The 16,159-nt window shown below is 58.6% G+C and overlaps 1 protein-coding gene across 1 annotated transcript in view; it reads right to left on the bottom strand.

The window, feature by feature from the left end:
- Positions 1-241: 241 nt before the first annotated feature.
- RFTN1 (raftlin, lipid raft linker 1) overlaps positions 242-16,159 on the bottom strand; it is a 233,974-nt gene continuing 218,056 nt past the window's right edge. The window contains exons 8-10 of the mRNA XM_052639301.1: positions 12,105-12,208; positions 11,046-11,127; positions 242-1,592 (exon numbers count right to left, since the gene is read on the bottom strand). Coding sequence (XP_052495261.1) covers positions 1,191-1,592; positions 11,046-11,127; positions 12,105-12,208 — 588 coding nt within the window. The 3' untranslated portion in view covers positions 242-1,190. The remainder of the gene's footprint in view (positions 1,593-11,045; positions 11,128-12,104; positions 12,209-16,159) is intronic.

Raw genomic sequence — 16,159 nt, forward strand, 5'->3', positions numbered from 1 at the left:
ACGTGGGGCTTTTTTAAAAAGGTACTGTCTCCCCCATGGGGCGATGGGGGTGGCCTGACCTACCTGGTGGCACCTGAATTCCGCTTTCATCTTCTTTGTACAAAAGACAGGAAAGCGAGCTCAGCTGGCTCCTCCTGCTGGTGCCAGCAGTTAAGGGACTCGGGAAACAGGAACGGGACCCGGGTCGGGCTTCCCAGACCCCAGGCTGCGACTCTTCCGTGTGACGTGAAGAAAGACTCCTGCTCGCAATACACTGAACTCATAGGCGATTTATTGCTTTAAGTAACTAAACAAGAAAGAGGAGAGACCGGCTGCTGGTCACGGCGGCCGGCACTCTCCAGGCTTTGCAGCTGCATCTACTTAAAGCCTCCACAGAATTTTCTGGACGACATAAACACGTCATAACACACGTGGGAAGCGACTTGGCCAAGGACACACTGATTAAAGTAACACACAACAGAGGCTCCCCACCAGTCAGCTGGCCCTGAAATAACAGAAAGAAGGTGTGTTCCTAGGATGTGCTGAATACAAAACCTTAAATGTTTTTTTTTGGGGGGGGGCGGGCAATAATACTGACACAGAATACTTTCGTGGACATTCTGCAGAAGTGGGTACACGCACAGAATCCCCTCTGCATTTCCAGATCACCAGTATCTATGGGAACACTTGGAGAAAAGCCAGGAGGTGGGGCACCTCCCCTCCCGATGTCGTGTTCTTCGCCACAGCAGCAGGGTCCAGGGGCTAGAGAAAAGCAGGGGACGGGCTCGAGGGCGTGTTACAAGAACCCAGCAGCTGCAGCAACAGCAGGGGCTAGGCCTCCGTGTCTCGGGGCGGGGTGGGGGGCGACGACCACGTCCGCCTTGACTGGCAGCCAGGCTTGCCCCGGGGGTTTGGCCTGAGGGCCCCCTGGAGGCCCTGGGTGGGCACAGGCCCTGGGTGGCTCAGCCCCTCCCAGGAGCGGTAGGGTCGGCACTGGACTCCCATCCCCGAGGTCTAGGAACGACCCGCCCTCGTGGGTTTTAGCACTGGGGCCCAGAACACATTTCAAAAGGATGTGCAGAAACCAGCACTGCCGGGGACCCGGCCCTCCTTGGAGGACTCATTAAGCTCACCAGGAGGGGTCAAGCCAAGCCAAAGGCAACGCGCCACGCCAGGGCGCACAAGCCCCCAGCCCGCCCGCGCAGTGAGGCTCAAGGGCGCTCAGCTGCCGCGGGCCCCGGAGCCACCCCCGCGGAAGCCCCCGCGCCCACATCCTCTCCAGGCTCGGGGCCGGGGAGCCCCACGCTGCCCCCCGCCGGGGCCGGGCTGGGGCCCAAGGGGCCATTCTGCACAGCCTCGCCCTCCACACGCGGCTGGCCATCCGGACGCGGCTTCTCCGCAGGGCCCTCCGCCTGGCTGGGGGCCGCGCCCTCGGCGGAGGCCCAGTCCTCCTGCCCGGGCACACGGCCCTCCGCGTCTCCCGCTCTGGGAAGCTGGTCTTCTGGGTTCTTCTCGCTTTCTTCGGCTTGCCGCTTGCTCCTGGCACGGAGTTTCCCTCTGGATTTCCTCGCCGGCCTGTTACGCATCTCGTCTCGGGAGAATCGCCACTGAAACTGGAGATCGGGGGAGATGGGAGATAAATACAAGCAGCTTCCGTGACCCCGGAGCGCCCTGGACACGTGCTCTGCGTTCACAACCGCAGCCCAAACCTCGCACCCACTGGGAGCCTGCAGTCCCCGCCACAGCGTGGACTCTAGGGGTGAATTTCTGGGGAGAGGGCCCCATACCAAAGGCCCGGGAGGGGAGGTGCTGAAATCCTGTCATCTGGAGACCCGCGAGCGGTGAGCGCACACGGGCCTGCTCTTCCTGAGGGTATCAGCCGGGTCAGAACCTGGGCACTCAGGTCCCGTTGCAGGACTGACAGGCCCTGCCAGCTGTGCCCCGCTCTGCTAGAGAGCCCCCCGAAAAGCCTCCACTCCCTTCTGGGGCAAGCTACGCCCAATGGCCAGGCCTTGTGGGGACAACGGCCCATCCTCCTGGTCCCCCCAGCACTGGTCAGGCCACTGCTGTTGCCCAGTCGGAGCCCAGCACGTCCCTCGGCTGGTCCCCCTCCCCCACCAGCATTCCCACGGCACTCCCCCTGAAACCTCATCCAAACCCATCCCAGCTGCCGCTTTCCAGGGAGCCCCAGGCTGCGCTCCTCTGTGGGCAGGGGAGTCCACGGAGCGGACAGGACCAAGGGCACAGTCAGAGCGGGACAAGGACGGGGGTCACAGGGACCCCGCGGAGGGGGCCTCCCCATGCAGAGTCCACCCAGCTCGGCCCGCGTTCTGATCTCTGCGACGGGGGAGCTCCTCTAACTTAAATCGGGGTGGCGACTCTATCTGTGCAGCGTCAGAGAACGACTTTAGGTTATTCTGGCTACGTGCTCTCTGTTGCAGCCTCTCAACGCTGCTGCTGCTAAGTCGCTTCAGTCGTGTCCGACTCTTCCCGACCCCATGGACTGCAGCCCACCAGGCTCCCCCGTCCCTGGGATTCTCCAGGCAAGAACACTGGAGTGGGTTGCCATTTCCTTCTCCAATGCATGAAAGTGAAAAGCGAAAGTGAAGTCGCTCAGTCGTTTCCGACTCTTCCCGACCCCATGGACTGCAGCCCACCAGGCTCCCCCGTCCATCGGTTCTCCAGGCAAGAGTACTGGAGTGGGGTGCCATTGCCTTCTCCGCTTGACTCTGCTATTGTAGCGCAAAAGCAGTCCAGGTAATAATATATAAACGGGCGTCACCGTGTTCCGATAAAACTTTATCGACAAAGTCAGGCAGTGTGCCGGCCCCTTTTGGCCCGAGCCGCAGTGGGCCAAGCGCTGCCATAGAAGGTGTGCACATCCGTTGGATGGTGCGACAATCCACGCGACAGGCTTAGCTGCGATCAGCACGTGATGTACCAGCTGTGCTCACCGCGACTGACGCTGGATCTGTTCAGAGCGTCAGGGCCGCCACCGGTCCTCGGCTCCGGCGTCCCCGGGACACAGCAGGGAGCCTGGCGCAGAGAGGATGCGCAGCGCCGGCCAAGCTGGCTGCCCTGCGCGTCGGGGGATGCCGGTCCTCTAATTTTAAGAGTCAAAACACCCTGGGGCTTAGCGAGGAGGCGCGGGCGCATCCCCACATCAGGTCTGGCCGAGCTCCAGAGAGAGAGATTAATCTGGGGAGAAAAGAGGAGGAAAACGTCCAAGTTCTGCTGAGCTGCTAACAGGAGCCGCTCTGGAGGCAGGCGGTTTGGGAGCCTGTGCGCTCGGGATACATCCGGGCGCAGGCGCTGGGGCAGACACGGAGGAGGCATGAGAGGCGGCGAAGGAAGGCAGAGACGTGGGTCCCTGTGTTCACAAGAGAGGCATGCGCTCTGCAAACGGCTTAGCAGGGACTGCGGCCTTCCCTGCGCCCCAGAGCTCCACCAGCAGGGTGGGGGCCAGTGTCCTCTCCGCAGGCTGTGCCCACGGGCGCCGCAGCCACAGGGTCCTAGGGACGGGCCAGCTCCGGAGGCCCCGCTGGAGACCCGGGTTTTCCGGGGAAGGGAACTGGGGGGGCCTCGACCCCAGGGGACGGCCTCGGCCACCCCACCGCAGACACGCGGCTCCACTTGAAGTTACACGTCTTTCTTTAGATCATTTCTTTCCACGTGAGTCGCAGACACTGGTGTCACCAAATATGGACTTGGAGCTAAGCCCTTCTGCGACTGAAAGAGAAGGCAACCTTCCGTCTGAGTGACTTCTGGTGAGGCTACACGCCAGCAGCTGTACCATCCAGGGAAAACCATTTCCTAAGGCTCTACCATGTCACAGATATATCTGGGTACTTTGCCAGAAAGAAGCAAAAATGTGCTGCGTATATTCTTTAAAATCTGCCACCTCTGTGGCGTTCTCAGCAGGAGAGGTCTTCCTACCCAAATAAGACTTCTACCTGGAGGCACTCAGGGCTCTGAGACAGAACACATCCTGGGGTGAGTGCGCTGACCCCCTTTTGAACAAGACCAGCAAATCTGGATATTCCATCAACGAAGAGGAAAAGCAGTGAAGTGTGTACGCTGAGGTCGTGTGTGTTACACGCTCAGCCGTGTCCAACTCTGCAGCTCCACGGACTGCAGCCCGCCAGGCTCCTCGGTCCATGGGATTCTCCAGGCAAGAAGGCTGGAGCGGGTTGCCATTCGCTTTGCCAGGGGATCTTCTCGACCCAGGGATCGAACCTGGGTCTCCTGCATTGTAGGCAAATTCTTTACCATCTGAGCCACCAAGGAAGACCTGAGGTTGGGATTGAACATTTATCTGGTCCTCCCCACCTGCCGGCCCTGCAAATCCCAACCGAGTTCACTGACAATATTGGCTGGGGTTCCCCCAGACACTCCTTTTGGGGGTTTCTCTCGTACAGTGACTGACAGACTGCCCTCAGGTTGGGGGGTAGTTTGAGTTTCTCCCACCCAAGCCACGAGCTTTCAACAATGGACCCCCTCTGCAGCTGGAGAGGTCCCCCAGATCTCACCCTGAAGGTGCCCACTTCAGCCGAGACTGCAGCAGGCATCTTGGGGCCCCACAACCACCATGCGGGACCAGGACCTCTGACCTCAGTACAGACTGACCCTGCCCGGCTCCTGGGTACCAGGCGGCCCTCATTCACTACTGCTGCCTCAAGTGCGGCTGCGTTGTACTTCCAGCCCACACGGAAGAGTTTTTTTTTAATGGGTGTCTCCAAATAGTCAGACTCTCCTCATTCTGCATGGTTTTACAAAAAGGCCAGTTAAGCTGGCCTATACAGCGAGCTGAGAGCCAGTCAGCTCCGAGAGATGTTGGAGGAAGTTGTGCTTTTGTCGAAACAAAACTGGCGAGACTGCTTAGGCTGAAAGGCCCCAAATAAGACAATACAGCCCCACAGGTAGCGTGCTGGCTAAGACCCCGGTTCAGACCCCGGTTCTGGCATTTGGTAGCTGTCTGTCCTTAGGCAAGGGAGTAATCTCCAGAAGAGCTGCCCTCGCCCCGGCGCTGGGTGCACAGTCCCGGCGACCCCACTCACCCCGCAGAGCGGTGAGTCACCCTCGGGGACCCACTCAGCCCACAGTGGATGGTGAGTCACCCCAGGGACCCACTCAGCCCCCAGTGGGTGGTGGGTTAGGGACCCACTCACCCTGCAGTGGGGTGCGGGGGACCCGCTGGCCCACTCCCAGCGTCCCCCACAGGCGGCTGGTGCACCTGACCGTGCCCATCCCCATGAGCCAGAGTCCACCCCAGACCCTGGCTCTTTTCTTCTTAAATTATTCATGCATTTATCTGGCTGTGCCAGGTGTCTGCCGCAGCACACAGGATCTCTTAGCTGCGGCAGACCCCGGCGAGTCTCTAATGCAAACCCCATGTCCTGGATTCCTGCAGAGGGTCACACTGCACCACCCTCCTGATACAACACGACCGAGGACACAGCCAGGCCAGGCCTGCGGGGGGTGCTCCGCTCCCTCTCTCCAGGCCCCGCCTGGGCTGCTGGGCAGAGGGGGATTTGGGACTGTCCACGCCAAGCTGGATGGGAATGACTCCAACCCATGTTTTTCTGTCCTTTGGAAAACTCTGCCAAGCCAAACGCCTTCAAGGACGGCACCATTCTCTCTGTCCTTAGATGGAGGGTGGTGATGTCACCAACTCCCCAAGCTCCTGGGGGTCCCCAGCCCACCACAGCTGGGGGCCGCAGCCGGGTCACCTGGAGGCTGTGCCTGGAGTCTTTCCCTTCCCCCCACTCCTTTGCAGGGAGCACTCTCACGAAGCAGGGAAGTAGCCGTGGCTGAAACTCAGGGTCTCTAGAATCTAAAAGCTAAATGTTCTGAGTGCCCCACACTGTGACAAGGTTTTCCTTCCCCTGAATCCCCAAAGCAGTGCTCTCACTAGGAACTGTTGGCACCATTTTATGATGAGCGTGTACTGGTTCAGAGAGGTGAAGTAACTCTCCCAAGGTCACACAGCTAGAAAACAGCAGAGCTGAAGTTCAAACACAGGTTTCTCTGACTCTACACTAATCTTCTGTCTGCACCTTCTTGGTGGGTAAAAGGTTTCAGACTCACATTCTGGAAGGAAGGGAATCCTGGAGGCCAGGGGAGATGCCACACGTCTTTGGAATAGCTCAGCCCGCTTGTGCGTGCCTCAGCTTTCAGACTTCATGACCTCAGGACAGAATCTGCTAGATCAAGGCCTGATGCATAAAACCAAGTGGTCAGCTAATGGAAGTACAGATTTAACTGCCGTGAAAGATGCTTCGGTGTGTCTGATTAAAAAAAGAAAAATCTACATTGAACATACCCTGACAGGCCTATTTAAAAAAAATCAATAATGATAAAATTTGAATGGAGATCCACATGGTGAGCCTGGAAAGGGGCCTAAACTACTCAGCTGAGACACTGGCTCTCAGACTTGGCGGGCATTCAGGATCACCTGGGGGACGCCTTCAGACACAGGGCCCCCACCCTATCCTGGGGTTTCTGATCAGGGGGTGGGGGAGGGGACAGAGGCTGGCACTTCACACGAGCTCCCTGGTGATGCCAATTCTGCAGGTTCATGGGCTATAGTGTGAGAAAGAACAGCTGAGACCACCACCAGTTCACTGCGGGAAACCGCCTCCCCGCAAACCCTCCACGCCCCCCATCAACCCCAGCCCGGCATCCCTGGGAGGGCCTCCTCTACCACCAGCCTCACCCGCAGGTCCCCTTACTGCTGTGCTCGGGACAGTCACAGTCTTGAAGGAACAACAGAAGGACGATTGGCCCCTGGACCACGCGGGTCCCCTTAAACGCAGGTGGCTCGCAGCAGTAAGAACTGCAGCGCTGCGAGGCCAGTGGTTGCCTCCATCCTTGGGTTCAGGGAACCTCGGATACGGGAGGCTCACTCTGAATTACACTCGGATTAACCCCCGCGCTGTCCCAGGGTGGGTGGTGTGTATTTCCGACCCCGAGACGGGAGAGCTTGCCGCGGGGCGGCTCTGAGCAGAGGTCGGTGGCACCCACACCCAGAGGCAGGCCGCCAGGCTGGAGCACGCGGCGCGTCCTGAGTGGTTCCAAGGCGAGTCTCTCAACACGAGAGAGCAGCCGCTGCAGGTGCAGTGGGGCGGACGGGCCTTCCCAGGCCAGAGCACGAATGGGGTGAGGGTATGCGGCCAGCGCGGACACCGAGAAAACCCCGACTAGCCGTCCGTGCCAGAAATAAGCGCAGAGGAGGCAGAGTCCTCTTCACAGCCGTGCGTGCGTGTCCAGAGCTCCACATCAGCGGGGCTCGTGGACTGAATTCGCACGTTTTAAAACCTGTCTGTATCTGCCTCCACTTCGGTAGCTTAGCTGAAGACAGATGTCGCCCAGGTCGCAGAAAGCACCTCTTACCTTCAAAGGAAGTTAATATTTGCTCTGAAAGCCACACTCACAGATGAACAAAGAGGTTTCTTTCAAATATTGAAAGTCCAGTTTGGAGAATTTTGTCCCCTTGGCTGATTAAACGAGGACTAAATATGCTACATCCCTGACATCTGAATTCTGCATTCTTTCCTTAAACGTCAGTGCAAGACACACCACGCACGTCCTGGGCCCGGCAGTTTGATTGTTCATTCGCTGGTTCAACAAGTGTTTGCTGAGTACTAACTAAAAGTCTGCTTATTTAACCTATATGCAGAGTACATCATGAGAAACGCTGGGCTGGAAGAAGCACAAGCTGGAATCAAGATTGCTGGGAGAAATATCAATACGGTAAAGCATCTGCCTGCAGTGCAGGAGACCCGGGTTCGATCCCTGGGTCGGGAAGATCCCCTGGAGGAGGATATGGCAATCCACTCCAGCACTCTTGCCTGGAAAATCCCATGGACGGAGGAGCCTGGTAGGCTACAGTTCATGGGGTCACAAAGAGTCGGACACGACTGAGCGACTTCACTCACTCACTCAGATATGCAGATGACACCACCCTTATGGCAGAAAGTGAGGAATAACCAAAAGCCTCTTGATGACAGTGAAAAGGAGAGTGAAAAAGTTGGCTTAGAGCTCTACATTCAGAAAACTAAGATCATGGCATCCGGTCCCATCACTTCATGGCAAATAGATGGGGAAACAGTGGAAACAGCGTCAGACTTTATTTTTTTGGGCTCCAAAATCACTGCAGATGGTGACTGCAGCCATGAAATTAAAAGACGCTTACTCCTTGGAAGGAAAGTTATGACCAACCTAGACAGCATATTCAAAAGCAGAGATGTTACTTTGCCAACAAAGGTCCATCTAGTCAAGGCTATGGTTTTTCCAGTGGTCATGTATGGATGTCAGAGATGGACTATGAAGAAAGCTGAGAACCAAAGAATTGATAGTTTTGAACTGTGGTGTTGGAGAAGACTCTGGAGAGTCCCTTGGACTGCAAGGAGATCCAACCAGTCCATTCTAAATATTAGTCCTGGGTGTTCTTTGGAAGGAATGATGCTAAAGCCGAAACTCCAGTACTTTGGCCACCTCATGTGAAGAGTTAACTCGTTGGAAAAGACCCTGATGCTGGGAGGAGTTGGGGGCAGGAGGAGAAGAGGACGACAGAGGATGAGATGGCTGGATGGCATCACTGATTCGATGGACATGAATCTGAGTGAACTCCGGGAGCTGGTGATGGATAAGGAGGCCTGGCGTGCTGTGATTCATGGGGTTGCAAAGAGTCGAACACGACTGAGCGACTGAACTGAACTGAAAGCCAGGGGCCCGGCATACAGCAGCGCAGACAGAAAGGGTGTGATCTCAGAGAGTTCCTGTTCGATTCTACTGGGGAGGATAAGCTGCTGCTGCTGCTAAGTCAGTTCAGTCATGTCCAACTCTGTGCGACCCCATAGACAGCAGCCCACCAGGCTCCCCCGTCCCTGGGATTCTCCAGGCAAGAATACTGGAGTGGTTGCCATTTCCTTCTCCAATGCATGAAGGTGAAAAGAGAAAGTGAAGTCGCTCAGTCGTGTCCGACCCTTAGCGACCCCATGGACTGCAGCCCACCAGGCTCCTCCATCCATGGGATTTTCCAGGCAAGAGTACTGGAGTGGGGCGCCATTGCCTTGTCCGGAGGATAAGCTACTGATCACAAATAATTAGGAACAGAGAGGAAAGGAACGTGGTTCTTCCTGGTGAATCGCAGAAGAGCCTGGCTTGGTCTAAAGGGAGAGAACACCGTCCTGAGAAAATACAAAGGGAGAAAACATCCCAGGTGCAGGAACAGCCCAAGCAAAGGCCCTGTGGCATCGAGGAACCCAAGAGAGCGTGCAGGCCAGGGTGGCTGGGATGCATCAGATGGGCAGAGGTGGGGGAGGTGGGGGGAAGACCCCACAGAGCCACGTGGACCCCAGGAAAGGCTCCCACCTTCATCTTGAAAAACACAAAGCTTTAGAGGCATAAGCAGCTGGGCGCCCTGACTCCATTTGCTCTTCGTAGAGGGTCACTTTGGTTCTGAGTGGAGACCACACTTGAAAGGGAGGCCTGTCATCGGTAGATGAGGGTAGTCCAGGCAGGTGATGATGGGCGAGGGGGTTCCAGAGGGTCAAGGACCTAAAGCTAGACATGCCTTCAGGACAGACTGGCGCTGGGGGGAGGGGACGAGGCCCCAGGTGGGCTCCAGCGGGAGGGAGCCTGGGTCGCAGAAGTGCCGGCCCTCCTGCTGCGGAAGGGTGCGGGGCCACCAGCAGCCACAGGGCAGGGGAGGCTGAGGCTGGCCGCGGAGGCGACTCAGGGCTAGGGAGGGGGCCGTCTAGGTCTGGGGGGCAGGAGATTCTCTACGCAAGAGGAAGTGGGGAGACACAGGGCTCCAAATGAGGCAGCGGGTGGGAAACCAGGCGGGCGGGGTGGGGCAGAGAGAAAACAAGGAGCTTCCTGGGCCTGAGGGCGCGGCCGGTGTCAGCGAGCCGAGAGCTGAGGACGCCCGGGGTCTCCCGGAGCCGGAGGGCAAACCGCAGGCTTAGGAGCGGGGCCGGGGGCGGCGCTGGTACAGGCCGCCCTTCGGGGGCTGCCCCACGTCACAGTGAGGGCAGCGCCCACTGCCAGCCGCGCCCGCGAGGCACAGGGCTGAGCCAGCCTCCGGGAAGGCGCGGGCTGCCCGAGGGCGCGCAGCCAGCCTCGTTGGGCGCTCCTCCCGACCGGGCAGAGCCGGCCGCCGCCCTCCGGACCCTCCCTGCCGGACAGACATTCGTACAGCAGCCCTGTGCCCTGCCCCATCGCCCAGGTTTCCACCCGCGCTTCCCTCGGCGGCGACGGCACAGCGCCCCCAGAGCCCCGGCCGGCCCCTCGGGTCCCTCCTACCAGCGCGCACCGCCCCCGACGTGCTGGCTGCAGAGGGGAGGCCCCAACCTGTTCACGGCCCCCATCCCCAGCACGGCCTGGGGGCAGTGCCAGGGGAAGGGTGGGCGCGTCCAGCAGGCTCTGCCCCACGGCCTGGCCGTGCCGTCACAGGGACAGCGAGCTGGCCCCAGGGCACGGCCACCTGGCCCTGCGGGTCCCCTGGGAGGAGCAGCCTCTGGGGCAAAGCCTGGCGGTGTGCGGCCACTGTGGAGGGCCTGGGCTCCGCCTCAGGGAAACACGGGGTACACTGCTTCCAGGAGGGTTCGGGTGACGTCCCGGGAGAGTGGGACACGGCCTGGCCCGGGGACTCGCTCTGCAGGGGCGCCGCCTTGCGTCCACACCAGCCACGGCCACTCAGCCCTGAGGGGCGGGCCCTTCGGGGAAGGCGTTCTGGCAGGTTCTCTCTGCCAGGATCTCCAAACCTCCTACGGCTCCAGGGATGGGGCGCCAGCCAAAGCTCTGGCCAGCTCACACGGAGATGAAGACACAGAGGAGCGGGGTGTGGGCACCCCCCGGCCCAGTCTGCAGCACCTCCCCGCGCCCCCCACTTCAGCCTTGGGAACGTGAACCGTGCCCGCCCAAGCATCCTCGCAGGAGGCGGCCAGCCACACGGCCCCCAGCGCCCCCACCTGCAGGTGACGTGACTGATTTTGGAGGGGGGCTCAGGGGTCCCCCGGGCTCCGTGGAGCTAGGCCCAGGAGGGCGGCAAGGTCGCTCACCTTCGATTCCTTCTTCTTGACCTTCTGAGGCAGACACGGCCTCTGGAGAAAGACAACCTGCTTGGTGGACACGGTCCCCTCCCTGCAACACACACGCAGCGGGAGCGGAGGATGAGTCCCCTTACACGGGGGGTGGGGAGAGAGTGGGGGGGCTGGAGGATTGGGGGGTCAGACCTCCCACAGAGGCCGCCACCTCCAACTTCATCCAGGCCAGCCGCCCAGGGAAGGAAGGGGCTGCCCAAGATAGAAAGGTCAGAGGTCACAAAGCCCCCCACAGCATGCACCTTTGCTTCTGGGGGGCTGTCTCACGGGCCCAACAGAAGCGGGCACCCCTGAAAGGCAGCTTCGTGTCTGAAAACCCCCCTTCCCATGGTGTCAAATGACAGCTGGCATCTTGGCCAAATGACGACAGAGTGGCCTCGGTGAACACCAGACTGGGGGTAGGGGGCTCTTCCAAGTCTGTCTTTGGGGATGAGGCTGGGGGGGGCGGTGCTGGTTGGCCTGGGATGGCTGGCCAGTGAGGACCTGGGCCCAGGCTGAGGCTCCAGCTGGCTGTGTGTCCTCGGGTTTGTGACGGAGCCTCCCTGAGCTTCAGTTTCATCTATAAAATGGGCACAATATCTATGCTTACCACCTCACAGGTAATTAGGACTAGTTTGACAGCAAGCCCAGAAGACAGACAGAAGGGCTTTCAGGGTTGGTAAGACTGGGATAAATGCCCCAAACAACAAAAAATCCCGCCTCCCAGAATGCTCTGAGGACTAGATGAGACTACACAACGTGGCCGCCCAGCCTGGGGCACACACTAGGTGCTGAGTCTCTTTTGCAAATGAGAGACCTGGGCCCCCTTCGCCCCGGTGACAGGCTGGGCGGCAAGTCACTGGCTGAGCTGCCCACATGGGGAGGGGGTGCTTGGGGCAGGGGTGGTTAAGATTCTGAGATCCTGGGCCTGCCGTTCCTCGGGTGCAGAGCTGATGCCAACAGGATTCTACAAGTCACGCACACGAAGAGCTGGTCGGGACGACGCAAGCTTCGGTAAGGTAAGCTGGTTATTGGTACCTGGTTGTCCTGACGACGGGAGTGGGCAGCACACAGGTGAGCTGCCAACCGTAGGCGGCCAGCGAGTTCAGCAGGGGCACGTAGTCCGTCTGCACCTCCACACCCTGGGGAGAAAGGCCAGGTCAGGGCTGGGGCCGCCTCGCCTCAGGGACCGGGAGGGAGCACCAGGTCCCCAACCCAGCAAAGCAGAAGGGGGCCACACTCCAGCTCCGAAGATGCTGCGAGAGCCTGCGGCCCAACTCCCCGACCCCTGCCCAGGTCTGCGCGTCGTGGGGTCTCCCCCACCCAGGTCTGTGCCATCCTGGGGTCTCCCTACCCCTCGCCCCAGGTCTGCGTGTCGTGGGGTCTCCCCCACCCAGGTCTGTGCCATCGTGGGGTCTCCCTCCCCCTCACCCCAGGTCTGCGCCGTTGTGGGGTCTCCCACACCCAGGTCTGTGCCATCGTGGGGTCTCCCTCCCCCTCAACCCAGGTCTGCGCCGTTGTGGGGTCTCCCCCACCCAGGTCTGTGCTATCCTGGGGTCTCCCTCCCCCCGTCTGTCTGTGCCATCCTGGGGTCTCCCCCCGCCCCGGGTCTGTGCCATTGGCGAGGGGTTTGAGCGTTTGTTTCACTCTCTTCTGGACAGATCGCCTCCGTGAGCATCACTCAAGAAGAAGCAGCAGTCACTTCGCCTCCAGGACAGACCCAGGGCCTGTGACCCCGGCCGCTCAGGGGGTGTCAGAGCATCTTGTGGGAGTTACACTGCATCTGAGCAAAAACCAAGTCACTGCATCCAACCAGAGCGGCCACACGCGCACACACACACACACACACACACACACACAAAAATACACCACGCCGCACACACACCACACCACACACACATCACACCACACACACACCACACCACACACACATCACACATACAAACACACACACACAAATACACCACACCGCACATACACCACACACATACACACACAAATACACCACACCTCACACACACCTCGCCACACCTCACACACACCACACCGCACACACACCACACACAAACACACACACAAATACACACCATACACACACACCATACACACACCACACACATAACACACACACACAAATACACCACACCACACACACACCACACCACACACACACCATACCACACACACACCACACACACACACACAAATACACCACACCTCACACACACCACACACACACCATACACACACCACACACACATACACACACACCATACACACACCACACACATAACACACACACACAAATACACCACACCTCACACACACCACACACATAACACACACAAATACACCACACTGCACACACACCACACCGCACACACATCACACCACACACACACCACACACACCATACACACACCACACACACAAACACACACCATACACACACCACACACACAAACACACACACCATACACACACCACACACACAACACACACACAAATACACCACACTGCACACACACCACACCGCACACACATCACACCACACACACACCACACACACCATACACACACCACACACACAAACACACACCATACACACACCACACACACAAACACACACACCATACACACACCACACACATAACACACACACACACACAAATACACCACACCACACACACACCACACAGCACACATGCACCACACACACACCACACACAATGCACACACCACACACACACTGCACAACACACAGAAAACACACTAGACACACACATGACACCACACATACCACACACATACCACACACACACACCACACAACACACACTCGGAGGGGGTGGACAGGGAGAGGACCCACCGTGAGGCCCCTGCCTGGGCCCCCCACCCTGCTTTCTCGAGAGGCAGGTGACTTCCGACGGCAGCCCCACCGGGCCCTGCATCCCTGACAGGCATCCAGAGTCCTTGCGGCCGGGACAACCACAGGCCCGCGGAGGGGCAGACAGGAGGGACGGCTCAGCCCTGCCGCTGGGTTCCCGTCCCACAGACACCAGGGCACGCACATGTGCAGACACACACACGCGCCCCCCAAACACAAGATGGCCCGCAGGAGGGCCAGGAGGCTGGCCGGTCAGCGCAAAGGGGCCGGGGCCATTGGGGTAAGGGCGGGCTTCCGGGGGCTCAGGGGCTGGGGGCCATGGTGGGTGGGGAGGGGAGGCCCTTCCCAGGAGGGACCCTAGCACGAGCCCCACAGCGAGCGGGCGGGCGCCGGGCAGAGGGCTGGCCCGTGGCGAGGGGGTCTCTGGGGACAGAACTGGGGGCAGAAGACAGAAGAGGGGCAGGCCGGCCTGCTTCCCCAGGGCCTCCAGAGCTCCCATCGCGGGCACCTGTCCCCTGGGAGCCTCCACTGCACACGGGAAGTCGAGGCCTGTGGCAGCGGCTCTCCAAGTGCGGGCCCGTGAGCAGCCTCACCCTGGAACTTGTTGCAAACAGAGTCTCGGGACCCACCTAGACCTGCACAATTGGAAACTCCTTTAGAAATGGTGGGGCCCAGGGGGCTGTTCTTTTTCTTCTTTTCTTAATTGAAGTGCTGCAAGGGACCAGGACATGCCTGGCAGTCTACTGGTTCAGACCCTGCACACATTCCTGGTCAGGGAGCTGAAGCCTCACATGCCGCATGCTGGTGTGGCCAAAGGAAACCACTGAAGTGCTGTCGACTTTTCATTCCATTGTTCCCAGGTGCACACTGTAGCGATCCAGTAGCTTGATAGATTGTACTCCACGTAAGCCACGAGCGCGCAGTCGTGTCTGACTCTCTGCCACCCACTGACTGAACCCTGCCAGGCTCCGCAGTCCAAGGGCTTTCCCAGCAAGAATCCTGGACTGGGGTGCCATTTCCTTCTCCAGGGGAGCTTCCCAACCCAGGGATCAAACCTGTCTCTTGCATTGGCAGGCAGATTCCTTACCGCTGAGTCACCAGGGAAACTCCATATAAAGTGATCATAAATCACATATTCTTCCCCTGTGCTGTACATGACATTTTGTATCTTATTTTGTACATGATAAGTTGTACCTCTTAATCCCCTTCCTTCTCTCCGCTGGTAAGCACTAATTTGCCCTCTACCTCTGTGAGGCTGTTTCTGTTTTGCTATATTCATTCATTTGAGTTTTTAGACTTCACATATAAATGGAAACCTAAAGTATCTCTCTTCCTTGGACTTATTTCACTGATCAGCATAATACCTCCTAGGATCTGTGTTGCCGCAAATGGTATTGTTTCATCCTTTTCTATGGTTGAGTAATATTCCATTGTGTGTATATATACACAGTGTGTCATGTGTATGCATGTGTGTGTGTGTACACACACAAATACACCACTCTTTTTAATCCATGTCTACTGACTTGGGTTCCTTCTGTATTTTAGCAATTGTGACTCATGCTACTATGGACACTGAGGTACACCTATCTTTTCTAATTAGCGTTTTCATATCCTTTGGAAACACACCCAGGAGGTTTTTTTAAAGAACACTTCTAATAGTTGAGATGCAACTTAGTCTGAAAAAGACTGCCTAGAGAATCGATTAGGTTTCTTCTGATGACAGAGAAGAGTCTGCAGTTTTGTGACCAGAATCTATCTGCTGTTAGCTCGAAGCTTAGCCCTCCCCTCATTCTCCACGAGGGGCAGAGAGGTCAGGGGGCTCTGAAAGGCTCAGCTCTGCACTGACACGGTGCGGGGGCAGCTGGACTGGGCGGAAGGGAGGGAGGCAGGTGCAAAAACCAAGCGCGGAGGGGGACGGGAGGGGCCCATTCTGGCCCGGACCCTGGAGCCCGCACGCAGGCCCCACACCGTTTCTGCCCCACCCCCGGCACACAGAGCCCTCCCTGGCAGGCCCGCGGGGCCAGTACATCCCGGGCTCTGGGCAGGGCCCTCCCCGCCTGCTGCGGCCGCTTTACCCTGAGAACCCGGGCCCCCATCCCTGCATTCTGGATTTAAGGAGAAGGGAGAAAATGTTAAACCCACACTCGGGCTTTGCGAGGTTGTGATTACTCGGGCCTATCAAGAATAGCCTTCCCACTTTATCAAGC

The sequence above is a fragment of the Budorcas taxicolor genome, chromosome 1, assembly GCF_023091745.1.
Source record: "Budorcas taxicolor isolate Tak-1 chromosome 1, Takin1.1, whole genome shotgun sequence".
In the NCBI taxonomy this organism is placed as follows: domain Eukaryota; kingdom Metazoa; phylum Chordata; class Mammalia; order Artiodactyla; family Bovidae; genus Budorcas; species Budorcas taxicolor.